The sequence below is a fragment of the Poecilia mexicana genome, unplaced genomic scaffold (assembly GCF_051168715.1).
Source record: "Poecilia mexicana isolate PSO_F unplaced genomic scaffold, ASM5116871v1 scaffold_9, whole genome shotgun sequence".
NCBI lineage: Eukaryota > Metazoa > Chordata > Actinopteri > Cyprinodontiformes > Poeciliidae > Poecilia > Poecilia mexicana.
Genome location: NW_028263378.1, coordinates 6,915,579 through 6,931,785, shown reverse-complemented (window position 1 = coordinate 6,931,785; position 16,207 = coordinate 6,915,579). Strand labels below are relative to the sequence as shown.

General features: G+C 37.0%; 1 protein-coding gene across 1 annotated transcript; it reads left to right on the top strand.

The window, feature by feature from the left end:
• The first annotated feature begins 341 nt into the window (after positions 1–341).
• Positions 342–14,959, top strand: ptgs1 (prostaglandin-endoperoxide synthase 1). The gene is made up of 11 exons (XM_088008685.1): positions 342–483; positions 566–640; positions 3,776–3,892; positions 4,027–4,167; positions 5,137–5,280; positions 5,350–5,531; positions 5,618–5,701; positions 7,588–7,834; positions 10,394–10,680; positions 12,760–12,907; positions 14,439–14,959. The coding sequence occupies exons 1-11, from the start codon at positions 477–479 to the stop codon at positions 14,786–14,788; spliced, it is 1,782 nt and encodes a 593-aa protein (XP_087864811.1). The 5' UTR covers positions 342–476; the 3' UTR covers positions 14,789–14,959.
• The last annotated feature ends 1,248 nt before the right edge of the window (positions 14,960–16,207 follow it).

Here is a 16,207-nt window from a genome sequence, read left to right as displayed (position 1 = left end):
AATGATCCGTTTATGCAGATGATTTTTATGCAGCAGCAAAGAGTCAGTCTCTTCGCTAATGGTTGTTACACAAATCAAACTCGCCAGTAGGGGGAGACAAAGCTCTTTGATTCTGTCAACTGACAGCTGATGTGCGTTTGAATTAATAGATAAATGAAAAGTTTTTTAAGTTGCACCCAATTTTGGTTTCATTTGAATAATCTCTATGCCAAATACTTATTATTCTTAACAGGAGAACAATTTGTCTTGAAAAACAAGCATATAAAATGTAATTTGAAACACTCTGAAGTGCATTAGGTTGTGTTTAAAATCATTAAATAGAGGAAGTGGAAGGCACAGGGTGAACGCCCACTTTTGGTATCTCAAAGCCAGTGAGACTCAGACAGTCGGATGGAGGAAAGAAACCTTCAACCATTTGTCAGAACAGCTCTGTCTGTGAAACATCTCCAGACAACTTTCATTTAATTCAAGCAAGCATGAAAGGTGAGTGCTAAAAGTACAAATTACACAATTTGGATGAACTGCAGATGTTGCATCATTATTGTTTCCCTGTAAACGTTTTCAGGGTTTGGCTTGTTTTCCATCTTGGCGGTTCTGCTGCTGATGAAATCATCCTCAGGTGCTGCTGAGTCAAGTGCAGGCAAGTAGTTTTTAAAATTACACATTTCTTCTGTTTTTTTCTTTTTTGAGTCACACTTAAAGGTTGTAAGCCAGTTTAAAATCAGGAAAAGATAAACAGTAAATATAAACAGAGGAACAGAGGAATTTTGGCACACTTTTGTTTGCAAAATTGCTTTAAAACAGACAGAATTTGAGATTTTTGAGCACAGACAGTCAGTTTAAGTTAGTCTTTAACTAGGCCACTCCAAGATAATCTTTATTGAGCCATTTAGAGGCAGGATGGCTGGTGTTTGTCTGATTGTTGTCCCGCTGCAATACCAACAGCATTGAGGTCAAGTAAACAATAAAAACAATTCTGGAAAATGTACTCAGGATGAAATTTAATCCTAAGTATTTGAACTGAAACATGCACAGGTTTCAGCAGCGTAAGATAAGAAATAACATGTAAGGTTGTATTTGTATTGTATGTAGTTTAGAAACTGTGTGTTCCGGCTGTTATCCTGCCTAAAGATGAACTCTGACCCCAGTCTCAGGCCTTTACAGCATCGCCACAGGATGACTCTGCCATCACCGAGTTTGATGTGCAGTGTTAGTTTTCATAGATTTGTTCCAACATTTGTTCCAAAAAAAAAAATGTAATAAATAGTTATTTTTATCATTATCATGACAGTACCATAAAATATGATGATAAAATGGTTAAAATCCATATTGCTCACCCCTAAATGCTTTAATGAATGGGTGATGCACTAATTTGTATTTGAATAAAATGTCACCATTTGGCCATGCTTAATATGATATAAAATAAAACCAAACAAAAAAAACATAGCCAATTAAAAACAAAACTTTTGTAAATGTCCATCTGCATCAGCTCCATTGTGCGCCATTCTTTAACTGCACACAAAATTATTCCAATAATAGATTTTATTTGGGAGTATCAAAATGCAAACAGTATTTTCCTGCAAATCCCCTCCATTCTGCCGGTCTATTTCATATAATCCCAATAAAATACAGCTGGTCTGTAGTTGAAATGTGGCAAAATGTGAAAAGATGTGCAACATCTTGGAAAGCTGCTACAGTGAACTTATGACTGACTTATTTTTAAAAGCAATGCCAAAGAGTCAACTTTAAGTTATTCTACTATTAGAAACCTCGTTACTGTTGTTCATGGGGCTTTTCTATGTGATAAAAAGTCTCATTATCACATTGAACTTCTGTAAGGAGGCAGGGCAGGAAGCCCGAATACAGCAAGTGTTAAAGATATGTGGAAGTGGTTGGGTTGTGAGAAATAGACGTCAACAGCTCTGTGCATATAGCCAGTTCCTGTAAAAATGGCGACAGCTTAGAGTTCAAGCATTGCCACCTGTGTGTGAGTGCTGGTATTTCCTGGTGAAGCTAGATGTTGGTGGTGACTGGGCATAAATGTTCTGCTGGGAAACAAGGAAGCAATCTGATGTGAGTTTAAGGCCTGGATGCAGAGTGTGTTTCAAAACGTGTTGTCATGCTGCTCTTTAGTGTCAGAGCTTGGTTTCACTATCTGACTGAGTCATTGCGCCAGCCGTGTCACGTCATACCAGAGTAACTTCAGACTTATGAATGCAGAAAATGAGTGAAATGAGGGTGAAGAAAAAGTGTTGAGCTGACGAGAAAATAAGAAGAGTTGGACTGAACAAGTTCCAAATATGTCGACTTCACACCAAAAAAATACAATTTTAATATTAATTAAATGGAGCAGCTATATTTGACTTCAGATGTAATTCCTTGTTAAATTTTGCTTCCTGTGTCCTCATCTATGTTTTATACAAATTAATCACTGTGGATGCAAGAAGGACTCCATTGTGGAGCCGCTGCATGTCTGAACAGCTGACATGCAGCAGGAAAGTCCTGGATCTGAATTTGCATGGAGTTTTGCATGTTTGGGTTCTCTCTGGGTTCTTCATCACGTTCTTCCCACATAAATCAGTCATGGTTTCTCTGAATTACCTCATGTGCGTGGTTGCTTGTCCTGTGACGAACTGCCAACTCAAACTCTTTATTTAAACAGATGAGATAAATCGTTCTCACCAATCAGAGAGATGATCTGTGTAAGAAAGTCAAACTCATTTTTGTAGATGCTACAGAAATGAGTTTCTTCAGAGTTACTGTTGCGGTCTGAACCACTCACAGTCAAAAACGACCAATTAGAGCCGGGAGGAGGGTCTTACCGCTGTCAATCAACCTCCTGTACAATGATTAATGTGTTAATGGTATAAAAACAAATTTACTGTTATAGGAAAACCTCTCATCTGCCATCATCTGTGGCTATGCTAACTAGCATTAGCATTCATGGTAGCCTATGTTGTGGTGAACTAGCTGTAGCTTAGCATAGAGCAAACAGGAAGAGGTGAGGAGGAGAGTGATTAACAGCGCTGAGACCTTCCTCCTGGCTCTGATTGGATGTTTCTGACTGGGAGGTGTATTTCTGTAGTTAGTGCTGGGAGCACTGGGAGAAGGCAGAGAAGCTCAATTTTCACAAATTGTCTTATACAGTCATGACATAAATGCGAATTTAACAGACATGAAAAAAAAAAAAATTTTAATAAAAGTGACATACTGGAGCTTCAGAGCTCCTTGCTTTCTGCTAAGCTGCAGCTAGCATAGCCTGTTTTTAATGCTAATGCTAGTTAGCATGCCCACAAATGATGGTGGATAAATGGGTTTCTTCTAACAGTAAGTTGTTTCTCAACCATTAATACATTAAGTAGCGACTACATGAGGTTGATTGACAGCACTAAACCCTCGTCTGGTTTCTGATTGGTTGTTTTTGCCTTGGAGCGTTGTATTTATTTAGACAAGAAAGTAGCTCAGGGAGTAGGTGAAGGAGATTGATGCTTTCACAGCTTATCTGTCAACATGGTGAGTTTTAACAAATATGTAAAAAATATGTATTAGTTACATACTGCAGCTTTAACCATCTTCAAAAAATTGTTTGGTTTCATGTAATGTTGTACATTTTTGTTAGATTTCTGTTTTGTTGTGTTGCTACTGATGGTGTTAGGACAGTGCTATTTAAAAATTAGGATTTAGTTCTCTAAATGGTTAACGAGCCAAATATCCACCCAGCTGCTTAAGCAGGACGTACCTCAGTGTAATTATTCATTATTTTTCTTTTTTCCAGTGAATCCCTGTTGCTACTACCCTTGTCAGAACAGAGGTGTGTGTGTGCGATTCGGTACAGAAAGCTACAGCTGTGACTGCACCCGAACAGGCTTCCACGGAAAAAACTGCACCACTCGTAAGACAATTTGTGGTTCAGTAACTTCTAATGAAACTATTTTTATGGTTTATTGTCTGCATAGCACCTTAAATATTTCTCCAACGGTGCTTTTTCAAAGTTAAAAGGTACGTTTTGCTTTTATTTCTGCACAGCGGAGTTCTGGACCAGAATCTATCTGATGCTGAAGCCCGGTCCTGGAGTGGTTCATTTCCTCCTGACAAATTTCCAGTGGTTCTGGACCATCGTCAACAACTCTTTCCTGCGAGATACCTTCATGAGAATCGTGCTAACTGGTAAGTTAAGGCGTCAAAACCACTCAGTCTTTAAAACACATTTAGACTGAAACAGATAATGCAACATTTTACATCCTGTACTTCAGTTCATTTTTGAGATATTGACAAATATTTTTCTTCTAGTTCTGTTCATTTGTGATGAGAAACGCTTGGTGAAGGTTTATTTTTTTAATCCATCCAGAGATCTGAATAGTGAGGGAAATCAAAAGTTGCTTTTCAAGCACGTAGTTTCAGCTCTTGAAAGCTCATTCCGTCCACAAAGTTTCAGGTGTTACTCATTTGGTTTAGGGTTTTGGATGAGTCACTGCTGGTTCATCTGCTCAGTTATCTTAATGGTCATGGTTTATTTATGTGGTGTATTTATGTTTATGTTCTTCAGTTTGCAATTTAGGATTTTGGACATTGGACTTTGTGGTTGTAAGCTTTGGTTTGACTTAAATGTAAATAGTAAATGGTTTATAAACAGTATTTCAAAGTTTATTCTCTGAGCTGCAGGGAGCCAGTGCAGGATAGATGTGCTCTATCGTCCTGGTTTTAGTCAGAACGCTAGCAGCAGCGTTCTGGATCAGCTGCAGCTGTCTGATTTTTAGGCAGAGCTGTTACAGTAATCAGTTCAACTAAAGACAAACGCATGGATGAGTTTTTCTAGATCTTGCAAGGACATTAGTCCTTTAATCCTGGAAACATTTTTCAGGGGACAGAAGTCTGACTATCCCCTGACTAAATTGTCCAAGAGACAATTTAGTCTCTGGACTAAAAATTGTAAGACGGCTTGTTTCCTATGTCAAAAAGAACAAAGTTCAACTCAATAACATACAGAGAAATAATGTAAAATCACCATTAAGCCATTCTTTATTTTTGTATTTTCTCCCTTTCAGTTGGCACAACAGTTGTATCTTTTCAGAAATGTTGCAACATGAAAACTGTCTGAAAACTCATGCAAACAAGCTAATCCCTTTCCTGTTACAGTCAGAAATGAACTTATTCCCAGTCCACCAACTTACAACACGAAGTACGGGTACATCAGCTGGGAGTCGTACAACAACATCTCTTACTACACCCGCCTCCTCCCTCCTGTACCCGAAGATTGCCCTTTGCCAATGGGAACCAAAGGTGAGGCCTTTACAACTTCTAACACTCAGTTAACCCCAATGAAATCTTAAACTGAGCATAAATTCACAGGTAAACCTGTTCTTCCTGACCCCAAGGAGTTTTGTGAGAAATATTTTAAAAGGCAGGAATTCAGGCCAGATCCTCAGGGAACCAATCTGATGTTTGCTTTCATGGCTCAACACTTCACCCACCAGTTCTTCAAGAAAAGTCACAAAGCTCCCGTAGGATTCACCAAGGGTTTGGGGCATGGGGTAAGAGAGCAATAAGCAACATAGATCTGGTTGTAGTCAGCACCTGTTGAGTTTAATACCTGATTTATGTGTTTTTATCCAACTAGGTAGATGCAAGCAACATATATGGAGAAGAGCTTGAAAGGCAGCATCAGCTTCGGCTTCATAAAGATGGAAAGTTAAAATATCAGGTAATAGTTGGACATGTAAAGTCGGGCTGTTTAGTCTGTTTTTTCACCTCAGTATCTGTGATCAATCACGTAACTTTGGGCTTAGCTGCAATAAAATGGAAATAATCTATCACCATAACCCTCATGTTAAAAAAATATCAGCTAAATTCACTGATAAGATAAAAGCTACGAGGGCTGGACAATATGGCTCAAAAACGAATCACGATGAAAGTGTTTCATATCAGTCGATGTCGATAATTATTGATCAGATTTTTGTTTTAAATTTCTGAAATACTGCCAAACTGGTGGCCTGTTTTTTTTCCAGTTTTCACTCCACAGTGTTGTTTTTAAATTTTAAGCAGTTATGAGGCTATGAGTGGTATAACTTTAAACTGCTGAGTGCCAGTTACTCAGCAGGGTGTTGCTAGGCAACCACAAGTTACTCAGCAAGTTGTTGCTAGGTAACCAAAGAGTGAGTGGATTTGTTAATGCCGCCAATCTTTCTTAGCTGAACGTTAGAGGTTGAGAGGCCAAAGCCTTTACTCTGCCTACATCCCCCAGAATGCTGTGCAGTTCTGGGAAATTACTGAATATTTCATCATATGTATTATATACTGATATTGATCACATGTCCATCACGATAGATATTATTTATTTTCCAGCCCTTTAAGGCACTTCCTCTTTATCCCCTTATATTGTAATAGACACAATTATTCTAAAATAACTTTTTGAGTTCTGTCAACATGTAATATTTGCAATTTGGCCTCAACAAATTTAGCTTTTGTTTCTTTTTTATTTTTCAGTGCTCATTATATTTTGCTTTTAACATTACTAAAGTTGAAATAAACATATTGATAGTTGATATTCTTATCAGAAGGCAAAACAAGCTACCATTCTGAGTGAAATGCTGTTAACATTATTTTTGTTTTCTAATCACTGTCAAAGCCCTAATTGTTTGTCCTTTAATTTAACATTGTCTTGATATTTTAGCTGTCAACTCCAAACTCTTTTTGTAATGCGCAACTTCTGTAAAGTTATTTTAGCAGCAGTTTCTGTGGTCAGAAAGGAAAAAAATAGAAAAGTTATGTTTCAATTCTTAATTATCTATCTAAATATGCGTGAGACCCTTTTTCATATTTCACATCCAGCATGACTTACAAATCCATTTTCTGCAAAAAGACTACTTAATTTATTTTCTCAAAATATTTCACTTTTAGCTTATTTAGCATGTAAAGTAACAAAACAAAACATTTGTGTTTTAAAAATGAAACATTTTGTGGCCCATGAGAAAATGTTACATATTAAACTTAATACGAAGACTGCAAACCAAACAAGAGAAGCAATTAGTTATTAAATACAGAACACTAAGGTGATATAAATAAAAATGTAATGCATATACTACTGTAATACACAAAACGTAGACATAAAACTGAAAAAACTCAAAGCTTTGAGGAACACAACACTACTAATGTCCTTCGGGGAAAATACTGATTTATAGTTAAGAGGAAATAGTTGAAATTATAATATATATTTGAATAAAAAAAAATATTGAAATGTGTTGTACTTTGTAACAACTTCATTAGTTTTACACAATTTTCAGTTCTTCTGTACCTGCTGTGACATCGGCGTGAAGAAAACTCTCATATCCTGTTACTTGTCGACTTCTTGGAATAAGTCAAGATAACGACAACAGTGGTTTAAGATGGCGTCACTGCTGGTAGCTGAAACTCCATTATCGTACATTCAAATATTGGTCTAGGAGAAGCCAGCTTATCTGAAAACCTCTCTGCCTGAAGATGTTGTTTCATCTGATGAAATCGCCACAGTTTGAGGTCTTCATCAGGGCACAAGAAGCTAAGTTGATAAAGAAATTGCTGGTGAAATGACTCCTGATTGACACTCCACAGCTGATCAACGGGGAGATGTACCCTCCCACCATGTCTGAGGCCCCAGTGGACATGGTGTACCCTGAAGGTTTCCCTGCTGAGCAGCAGCTCGCCATCGGACAGGAAGTGTTCGGACTTGTCCCAGGCCTCACCATGTACGCCACCATCTGGCTGAGGGAGCACAACCGGGTGTGTGACATCCTGAAGGGCGAACATCCGACCTGGGATGACGAGCAGCTTTTCCAGACCACCAGACTCATCATTATTGGTGCGTATGACACGTGTATTTTAAAATATTTACTCTGGTTTATTATTTATTCTGCTTATATTATATACATGAGGTGAATGATATGAAAGAGAAAAGTATCTAAAACCTGCTCAGAAGAGGGGTGTCCAAAGTGTGGGCTGGGGTCCATTTGTGGCCCTTGAAATGATTTTGTTTGGCCCACGACCACAAGTCAGGAATGATACAAATTTTGCCAACAAAATAGACACGTTGCAACGTAACGTCAGGTGCGGCAGAACCCGGCCTAATCTCCCTGCTGGAGGGCAGAGTTAGCCGCTCGCTAACGATGATTACCACCGGTTTTAGCTGTCAAGTTGTCAACTTAACACGGTAAATCTTAAACGCATAATATACAAAAAAAGGGATGCAGTGCTTTGCTACTAACTGTCAACACTATGACAACTAGATTAAAAAAAAGTCATGAAAAAGAAGTTTTAATTAAGAAAAACCATAACGAGGGAGTGGGAAGTAGTTCAGTTATGCTAGCTTGACTTTGACAAACTTAACATGTAGAGGTGCTGTGGATTTCGGTTGAGTGAAAAAATATAAGGTGATCCACATACCGACTTTCTGACAGCTCGTCAGTAGAGCAGATGTTTCAACTAGCTAATTAAATACCGTTATGTTCAGACTATCACTTATTAATAATCACAAAATAAACTTCAAGTCTGAAAACACAATACTTCAACGGACTGAATGTTCTGTTCAATGTGTAGGAAATGTTTGCGTGTTTTTGGTGTTGAATCCTGATACACGCGTGGAGATATCAGTCGGTTGCTATGGAAACTGGTCTGTGCGTGGCATAGCTGACACAGAAAGCGAGAAAAAGAATAAAAGTAGTTTTGACTTGTTCTCCAATGATTTTCTGCATTATTTTTTTTCCTTTACTGTGGCGCACTGCACTAAATTAATAATATCTACATCCTCAAGTTTCATTTAGTTAATCTGATGTATGGCGCCAGTGCGGCTATGGATGGCAAGGAAAATAATCGTCTTTTTGCTCTCCACTGTTTGTGGATGTAAATGTTTGTTTACATCCAGAACAAACATGAGCAGGTAAAACAAAACAAACAAAAAGTAAACAAACAAAAAGGACCCAATAAAACAAATTTCTGTGTTTTTTATTTAATTTTGTGGCCCAGCAGCAGTTTAAATTTGCTGCCTGTGACAAAAGTTTGGACACCACTGGCTTAGATGTAAAGCTATGCTCCACCAGATGTTAAATTTTAAACAACTGAACAGATTTAAAATAATCCTGATGTCAAATCAACAAACCAATCTGAGACAGACAAAAAGGATTTGTATGTTTTTCATGGGAAAATCTGGACAAAAAGATTGTTTTATTATTTCAGCTAGCAAACAACTCTGAATGACTTTTAGAGCTTTTTGAATGAGTCATGCTTTTTATTCGCTACTTCCCAAATTTAACTCATTTGTTTAGTCTAACTGAAGCAATGACTGTGCTGGATGGCATGTTATTTAACAATATGGCAACAATATCAACTGTTTAAAAGCACACAAATAATTTTAAAGTCTATTCATGATGTGGCAGCTTCCCATAAATGCTTCACAGTTCCTAGCATGTAAGTAAAACTGACATGAGTCCTGTTTAAAGTTTTGGTATGAAGCCAAAATTAAGATAAGATTAAGATAGATAAGATTAAGATTTTTTTCTTGTTCTGTGTCATTTTCTCACAGTACTTGTTATTACAAAAAAGACAGACCGCGCAAAAGATGCAGCATAATACCAGTTTAAACTTTTATCTAGTTGTGAAAAACTGTGGTCATGAATTGTGTAACTTCTTTTGTGTACATGAAGTTACACAAATGTGGAGCAGAAACATGGGTGGTATTTTTATGTAGATCTACTCATCCATTTATCAGTAGTTTCAATGTGCAGATATTACAGAGAGCAAAAAAAAAAACAAAATTAGTTCAGAATCAAACCCACATAAGTAGATTTAAATTGTCGTGGGACAAATGATTTGGTCATTCACTCTGTGTGCTTCATGTGTGGTAAGTGGGAAGTTGATCTAAAGGGCACTGAATGGTTTTCAGGTGGTGAATGTACTCCACCTGCTGATCAGATCATTTCACTGAAATATTCATATATTCAGCTATCTGAAATATAGCTTAAAACAACTTCTTGCTTTGAAAAGCTGCCAGAGTACTGACCTACAGCAGATCATAGGCAAAAAAATTAGCTTTGAAACTTGCTGCACTGTTATTGGTTATGCAGGAGGTACCACTTCTGCTTTTCAAAGATGTATAATTGCATAACTGCATATCTGTTTGCAGCTATTTTCACATGAGAGTGTAAACATTGAGTTTGGAGGCGTGGCCAGCAGCAGCTTATTTGGATTTAAAGTGACAAGAGGCCCTGAAACAGCTCATACTGAACAGAGATCAAGATGACCCAACTAAAATCTCATAATCTAAGAGCAATTTTGTGCAAAAAAATGTAATGAACATGTTTTCTATAGTCTCTAGATCTGTTGCAACCTGTTCAAGGAAGCGTAATAGGTCACCTTTAATTCCCAGGTGAGATCATCAACATTATAATAGAGGAGTACGTGCAGCACTTGAGCGGCTACCACCTAAAGCTGAAGTACGACCCCTCCCTGCTCTTCGGTGTGCGCTTCCAGTACACTAACCGCATCGCCCTGGAGTTCTCCCACCTCTACCACTGGCACCCGCTCATGCCGGACAGCTTCCTCATCGATGGAGAAGAAATCCCGTACTCCCAGTTTTTGTACAACACCTCCATCCTGACGCGTTACGGAGTGGAGAAGCTGGTGGATGCTTTCTCTCGGCAGTCTGCAGGACAGGTAAAAATATAGCAGCTTACATTTTGTTGCGTGTGGGAATCATGATGATCATGCATAACTCACGTTTTGTCTAAAAAACTAACTTTAGCAACCGTTTCCTCTCGTATGAGTCTAGACAGCCATGTTGAAATCCAAGATTATTGAGACATAAAGGGAAGTTATTTAAAAACTCTTTCTTCATATGGTGTGGTAAAAGTAAATATCCTTTGTATTTCAACAAAAAAAAAACAAATATGTCAGAAGGGAAGAAAGAAAAAGGTGGAAAAACTAAAATGTAAACACTGAAACTTATTCATTCAGCTTTGATAAGAGTCCGTCAACATCCCTCTTTTTTACTTTTAATATAATATATAATTATAATGTAATTTTGTTCACTCTGCCTTTTCAGTATCATTCACATTGTGGGGAAACATGTTGTTCTGTCAGATTTAAATCTAGACTTTAACTAGGTCATTCAAAATTGTACTTTTCTATCATTTTATTGATTTCAATGTCCACTCTGACTGTGATGCTCAAATTATTTAAAATCTCAGTGTTTTTGACCTGATCATTTCATCCACATTGAAAGAATCCCTATTCCTATCTGAAACAAAGAAACGCCCAATCATGATCCTACCACCTCTGTTTGTTTTTGACTTAAACTTTTGTAATCGCAGCTGAATTTTCAGGCTTGGTTTTATCAGGTTTTATAAGATTTTAACCAATCCTGGATGTTTTCCAGGCTTCTGTTTTCCAGCAATGCTTTTCAGACCAGACATAAAGAGAAAGTATAACATTTTTACCACATTTAACTGCTAAAACCTTTGAAACTTGGACACAGTTTGAATAATCTTAGCACAAGTCAAGTAAGTTTGGCACAAACTAAACTGGCAAACATTAAGGTTTTTAAATGACACTTAAAAGTCCTGTTGTTTTTCTTAATTTCATGATTAAACTGAATTATTTTTTTTTTCCATGAAAACAACTCAAATGAGCTACTTTGAGATGAATGTTCAAATACGGAGCCAGAATAATGCCAGACGGCTGTTTAAGTTCAATTTGAGATGAAACTGTTGGTCCAATGTCAGTCAGGTTGTACATATGTATGCAAAGCTTTGGTCCTGTATGGAAAACCCTAAATAAATGTAAACTAGTTCGCCTAATTCTATTTTTTTTAAACATTAATTGAATCTGTGTGCTGTATAATCGTTCCATGCTGAATGAAAACTGTTTAAACAAACCATCAAGTCCCAAACGTAATGATGCTCATGCTGATGAGTAACTGTATCTCCTTTAATGTGTCAGAAATAATTGGTCAAAAAAAGATTTGTAGCCAGTAGAATTAGCAATTATCAAATGATTTAAGAGCTCAGTTGATTTTTTTTTAAATACACTCTGTTTGCTGATTGGTTAGGTTTCTTTCTGAATGTAAACTTTAGGCTTACATAAACTGAAATAGCGACTGACAGAACCACAGTTGCACAAAGTTTATCTTTAGCTGCCGCTTTTCTCTCCAATGTCTCAAATTGTGGTTTCTTTGTCTTGCCACAGTCATGCAACATGTAGTCTACTATACTGAGCAATGAAATACATTTTAACATTTCTAAGTAATTCTGGAGTTAAAGTGATACTTTTTTGATTAAGACTCAGCAAAAGGATGTATATTAATGTGCGGAAATGTTTTGTTTTTTGTCTGTTTTTGACTTTTCTCAACCCACAAAAGCCAAACTTCTTTTTAAATGCAAGAATCCTGTACCATGCACAGAAATCATTTGCATACCACTCATCTTGAATACTTGCTGAATAAAAAAATTAAGAATGTAAAACTCACTCGTACATGCTGTGAGTGTTTCAAGTTCATGATATGATTGCAACATAAGGCGTTCTCAAAACCACAAACTGCTGCTTATCTTTCTAAATTAGCATCAAAGTTCAGTTCCTCTTTAAAAAAAACTTCCTGAAGTAATTTCTGGTGTTTTATCTGCTTTAAGGGTAATCTCCCTTTGTAGGTATAATAACTGGGTGCTACAGCCCATAGTTTCCTTTCTTATTTTTAATTTTAAAAAAAGAAGATTGAAAAAGACTTACTGTGTCTTTCAGATAGGCGGCGGTCGCAACATTCACCAAGCGGTGCTCCGAGTCCCAGAAATATTGATCAGAGATTCCAGAGCTGCACGCCTGCAACCTTTCAATCAGTACCGAAAAAGGTTCAACTTGAAGCCGTACTCATCCTTTTATGAATTAACTGGTAAGTTGGTGAAATGTAAATTCATAAAAAGTTCGGACACATATAGGTGAAAGGAAGTTGATGAAATCTGTTGCATGCAACGTTCATGCCCTCCATGATTATAGGCCTGTAGATTAGCATAATGACACATGAGAGGTGTAGAAAAGCTGTAGAATTTAATTGCTTAAAGAATAACATATTTGAAAAACTTAATCCTCCAAGAAGAGAGTGTTGAGGAGGCAGCAGAGTTTACTTGCCACAGCGTTATCCACTCCGCTTTTCTGTCATCACATCAGTAATTTTTGCTTGAGAGAAAGTTAACTCTGCTACGTCACGCAGTTAGGTTGAATGAGCGCCATTTAGGTGACAAATAAAGGAGCTTGTCGAGTGTTTATATTTTAAAACAAAACCGCATAAAGTGCATTTCCTATCTAACAACGGACTCTGGACCGTTTCTCTGTCAGCATTCATATATGGCTCCGCCATCTTCAATTCTGTACCGGACCCACTTCGCTTTCGCGCCCTCTGCTGGATGGCGGCCAAACTGCAACACTAAAAGAAGGTCTATGTGGGCGTTATTAGTTAATCGATTGGAAATAATCTTTATCTAATAAACCATTAATCGATTAATTGTTTGCTTTCCTACTCTGAATATAGTGGTAGGTTTAGGCAATGAGGAAACTTCTGGAAGTTACATCAGGCTTAATTGAATGGCTCTTGGCTTTCAAGTTTTAAGTTTTGTGTCTCACTGTATTCTTATTGTGCAACAAAAAACTAATTTAAACAAATCAAACGTTCCTAGACTCTCTGAACTTTAGTAGTTAATACAGAAAATGTTGCTTTTACATTTATTGGATCAAATTATTAAAAGTTACAGTAATATTTTGTTAAAAAGATCTATGTGTATAAAAGCTATCCCCCTATAACGCTATATATATATATAGCTCATTCAAAGCTGTTTTCTCCATTTCTGACTATTACATTAATAAAAATTCAAACTTTTAATCTGTATCTGTTAACTAGAAATCAGTTCCTCCCCTTTCGGATTGATTGTATCAGAAAATTACCCCAACTTTGAACTGCAACAACCTAAAAAAAAAACAACCTTCAAACTTCTTTTGCTTTATTTGTGGTGCAGCTAAACTTTCCATCCTATCTGATGTTTGCATCACCACCTTCCTGTGGTTTTTCAATCTGCTACCATCTAATAAAGATACAAAAAGCTTACTGATGCAGTGTGTACATGTAAATTATGTGGCAGTTTTTATGCCTACTCAGACATTCCTCCTATATAATGAGGTTACCCGCAGCACTGATGCACACCAAGATGTCAGAAAATGCATTCAAACTTTAACATTTTTCTGCAAACAGGTGATGAAGAAACAGCTCAAGGATAGCTTTTATGTGTATAAAAGCTATCCCCCTATATATATATATATATAGCTCATTCAATCAAAGCTGTTTTCTCCATTTCTGACTATTACATTAATAAAAATTCAAACTTTTAATCTGTATCTGTTAACTAGAAACTTTAACATTTTTCTGCAAACAGGTGATGAAGAAACAGCTCAAGGTTTAGAGGAGCTCTACGGTGACATTGACGCCCTGGAGTTTTATCCCGGCCTCATGATGGAGAAAACTCGCCCCAACTCCATATTCGGAGAGAGCATGGTTGAGATGGGAGCCCCTTTCTCCCTGAAAGGCCTGCTTGGGAATCCCATCAACTCTCCAGAGTACTGGAAGCCCAGCACCTTCGGAGGCGAGACGGGCTTCAACATCATCAAAACATCGACTCTGAAGAAACTGGTCTGTCTGAACACCAAGTGGTGTCCATACGTGGACTTCCATGTCCCGCGAAACGAGGAGGAGGCGAAGCCGAGGAACCCGTCCACCGAACTTTAATGAACAACTGTCTACTGAAAAATAGAATTTTGATCCTAAAGGTGTTTGTTCATTTTAATTCAGTGGAAAACTGGTTATTAAGCAGGTCTACCTCCTGATGCAGCTAACATGTCTTTAAAAGGCCTATTCAAAGTTTCAACTGATGCCCATTAAAGTCATTATTCCACACAAGTTCTCCTGTTTTGTATTTTCTATGGAAAGAGTATAGTCTTATTGGCAACTTGTTGTTTTATCTCCTAAAAGGCAGTAACATAGCATTCTTTTAGTGTACTTGATCATTTAACACGTGTCAAACTCCAGGCCCGCAGGCCAAATTCAGCCTCCCAGAAGTTTTTATGTGGCCTGCTAGAAATAAAACCTTTGATATAACAGTTGTGTACTTAAATATTGTTTTATCTGCCAAATTAGATCAGGGTGAAAAGATGTTTAATATTTAATTTCAAGAAGTTTTTATCCACTGTTATTAACCGTTATTCTTATTTTAACAGTTTGTTTTAGGGTCATTTTATTAATAAATTCGGCCCTTTAAAACATTCTTGATTAAAATTAGTTTAGTCTGATTTAAAGGCTGCATCTGCAGCTAAAAATACTTCTAAAAGCTCATCCCTTTCTGCTTGACTAGATATCAATAGGGTTGATCTGTTGATTATTTTTTACATTTATTAATTAATGGATAGCAAAAGGTGTTGGATAGGAGATTTATTTTTTTTTAAAACAGAATCTGAACAAGGCGAAGCTAAAGCTGTGCCACTTCAGCTGTTCTGAGCAGAATATATTTATAGACAAAGATTTTTTTAAATCTTAAATGTAAATTGTATATATTTTAGCACAATTCTGGATTAATACCTGCTAGTTTGTCGTAAAGTGAAAAGTCTTTTGCCTAAATTGATTACACATTCAGATAAAAGTTTGTGACTAAAATCATTGAAATGTCCTAAAAGTGTATTGTTCCTCTTTTTAACAAACTACAACTATATACAAATATGTAAACTGTATTATGAGAATGTGACAGCATTGCACCACTAGTAGTGCCAAACCCCCGCCCCCTTTGTGTGACAGTAAAAGTAAGTGAGCAATCTGTTAATCAGACACTCGGGGAGCAAAGCGGCGCCTCCAGTCATGAGAACAGACTTCTGTGGTTTGTTCCATAATGTTACTTCTGTATTTCATATGTAAATTAGTGGCAACAATTTAAGACATGTCAGAAGACAGTCTGTGCTGGGGGAAGAGCTTATGGGTGACAAGGAAATTGGTGCCGAACAACAGAGGAATCATTAAATCAAGTAGTTTCAGCACATCAGAAGTTATTCAGATATTATTTTCTTGTGACAATATTTTAAATAATGTTAGTTTCAGGTATTTTGGGTAGCAAATTGTATAAAAATTAACATTTTTATAACTGTTACTGGTAACTAAAAC

Coding starts and splice junctions, on each gene's coding strand:
- ptgs1 (XM_088008685.1), top strand. Junction 5,281..5,349: donor TTTGCCAATGGGAACCAAAG/GTGAGGCCTTTA, acceptor ATAAATTCACAG/GTAAACCTGTTCTTCCTGAC. Junction 5,702..7,587: donor ATGGAAAGTTAAAATATCAG/GTAATAGTTGGA, acceptor GACACTCCACAG/CTGATCAACGGGGAGATGTA.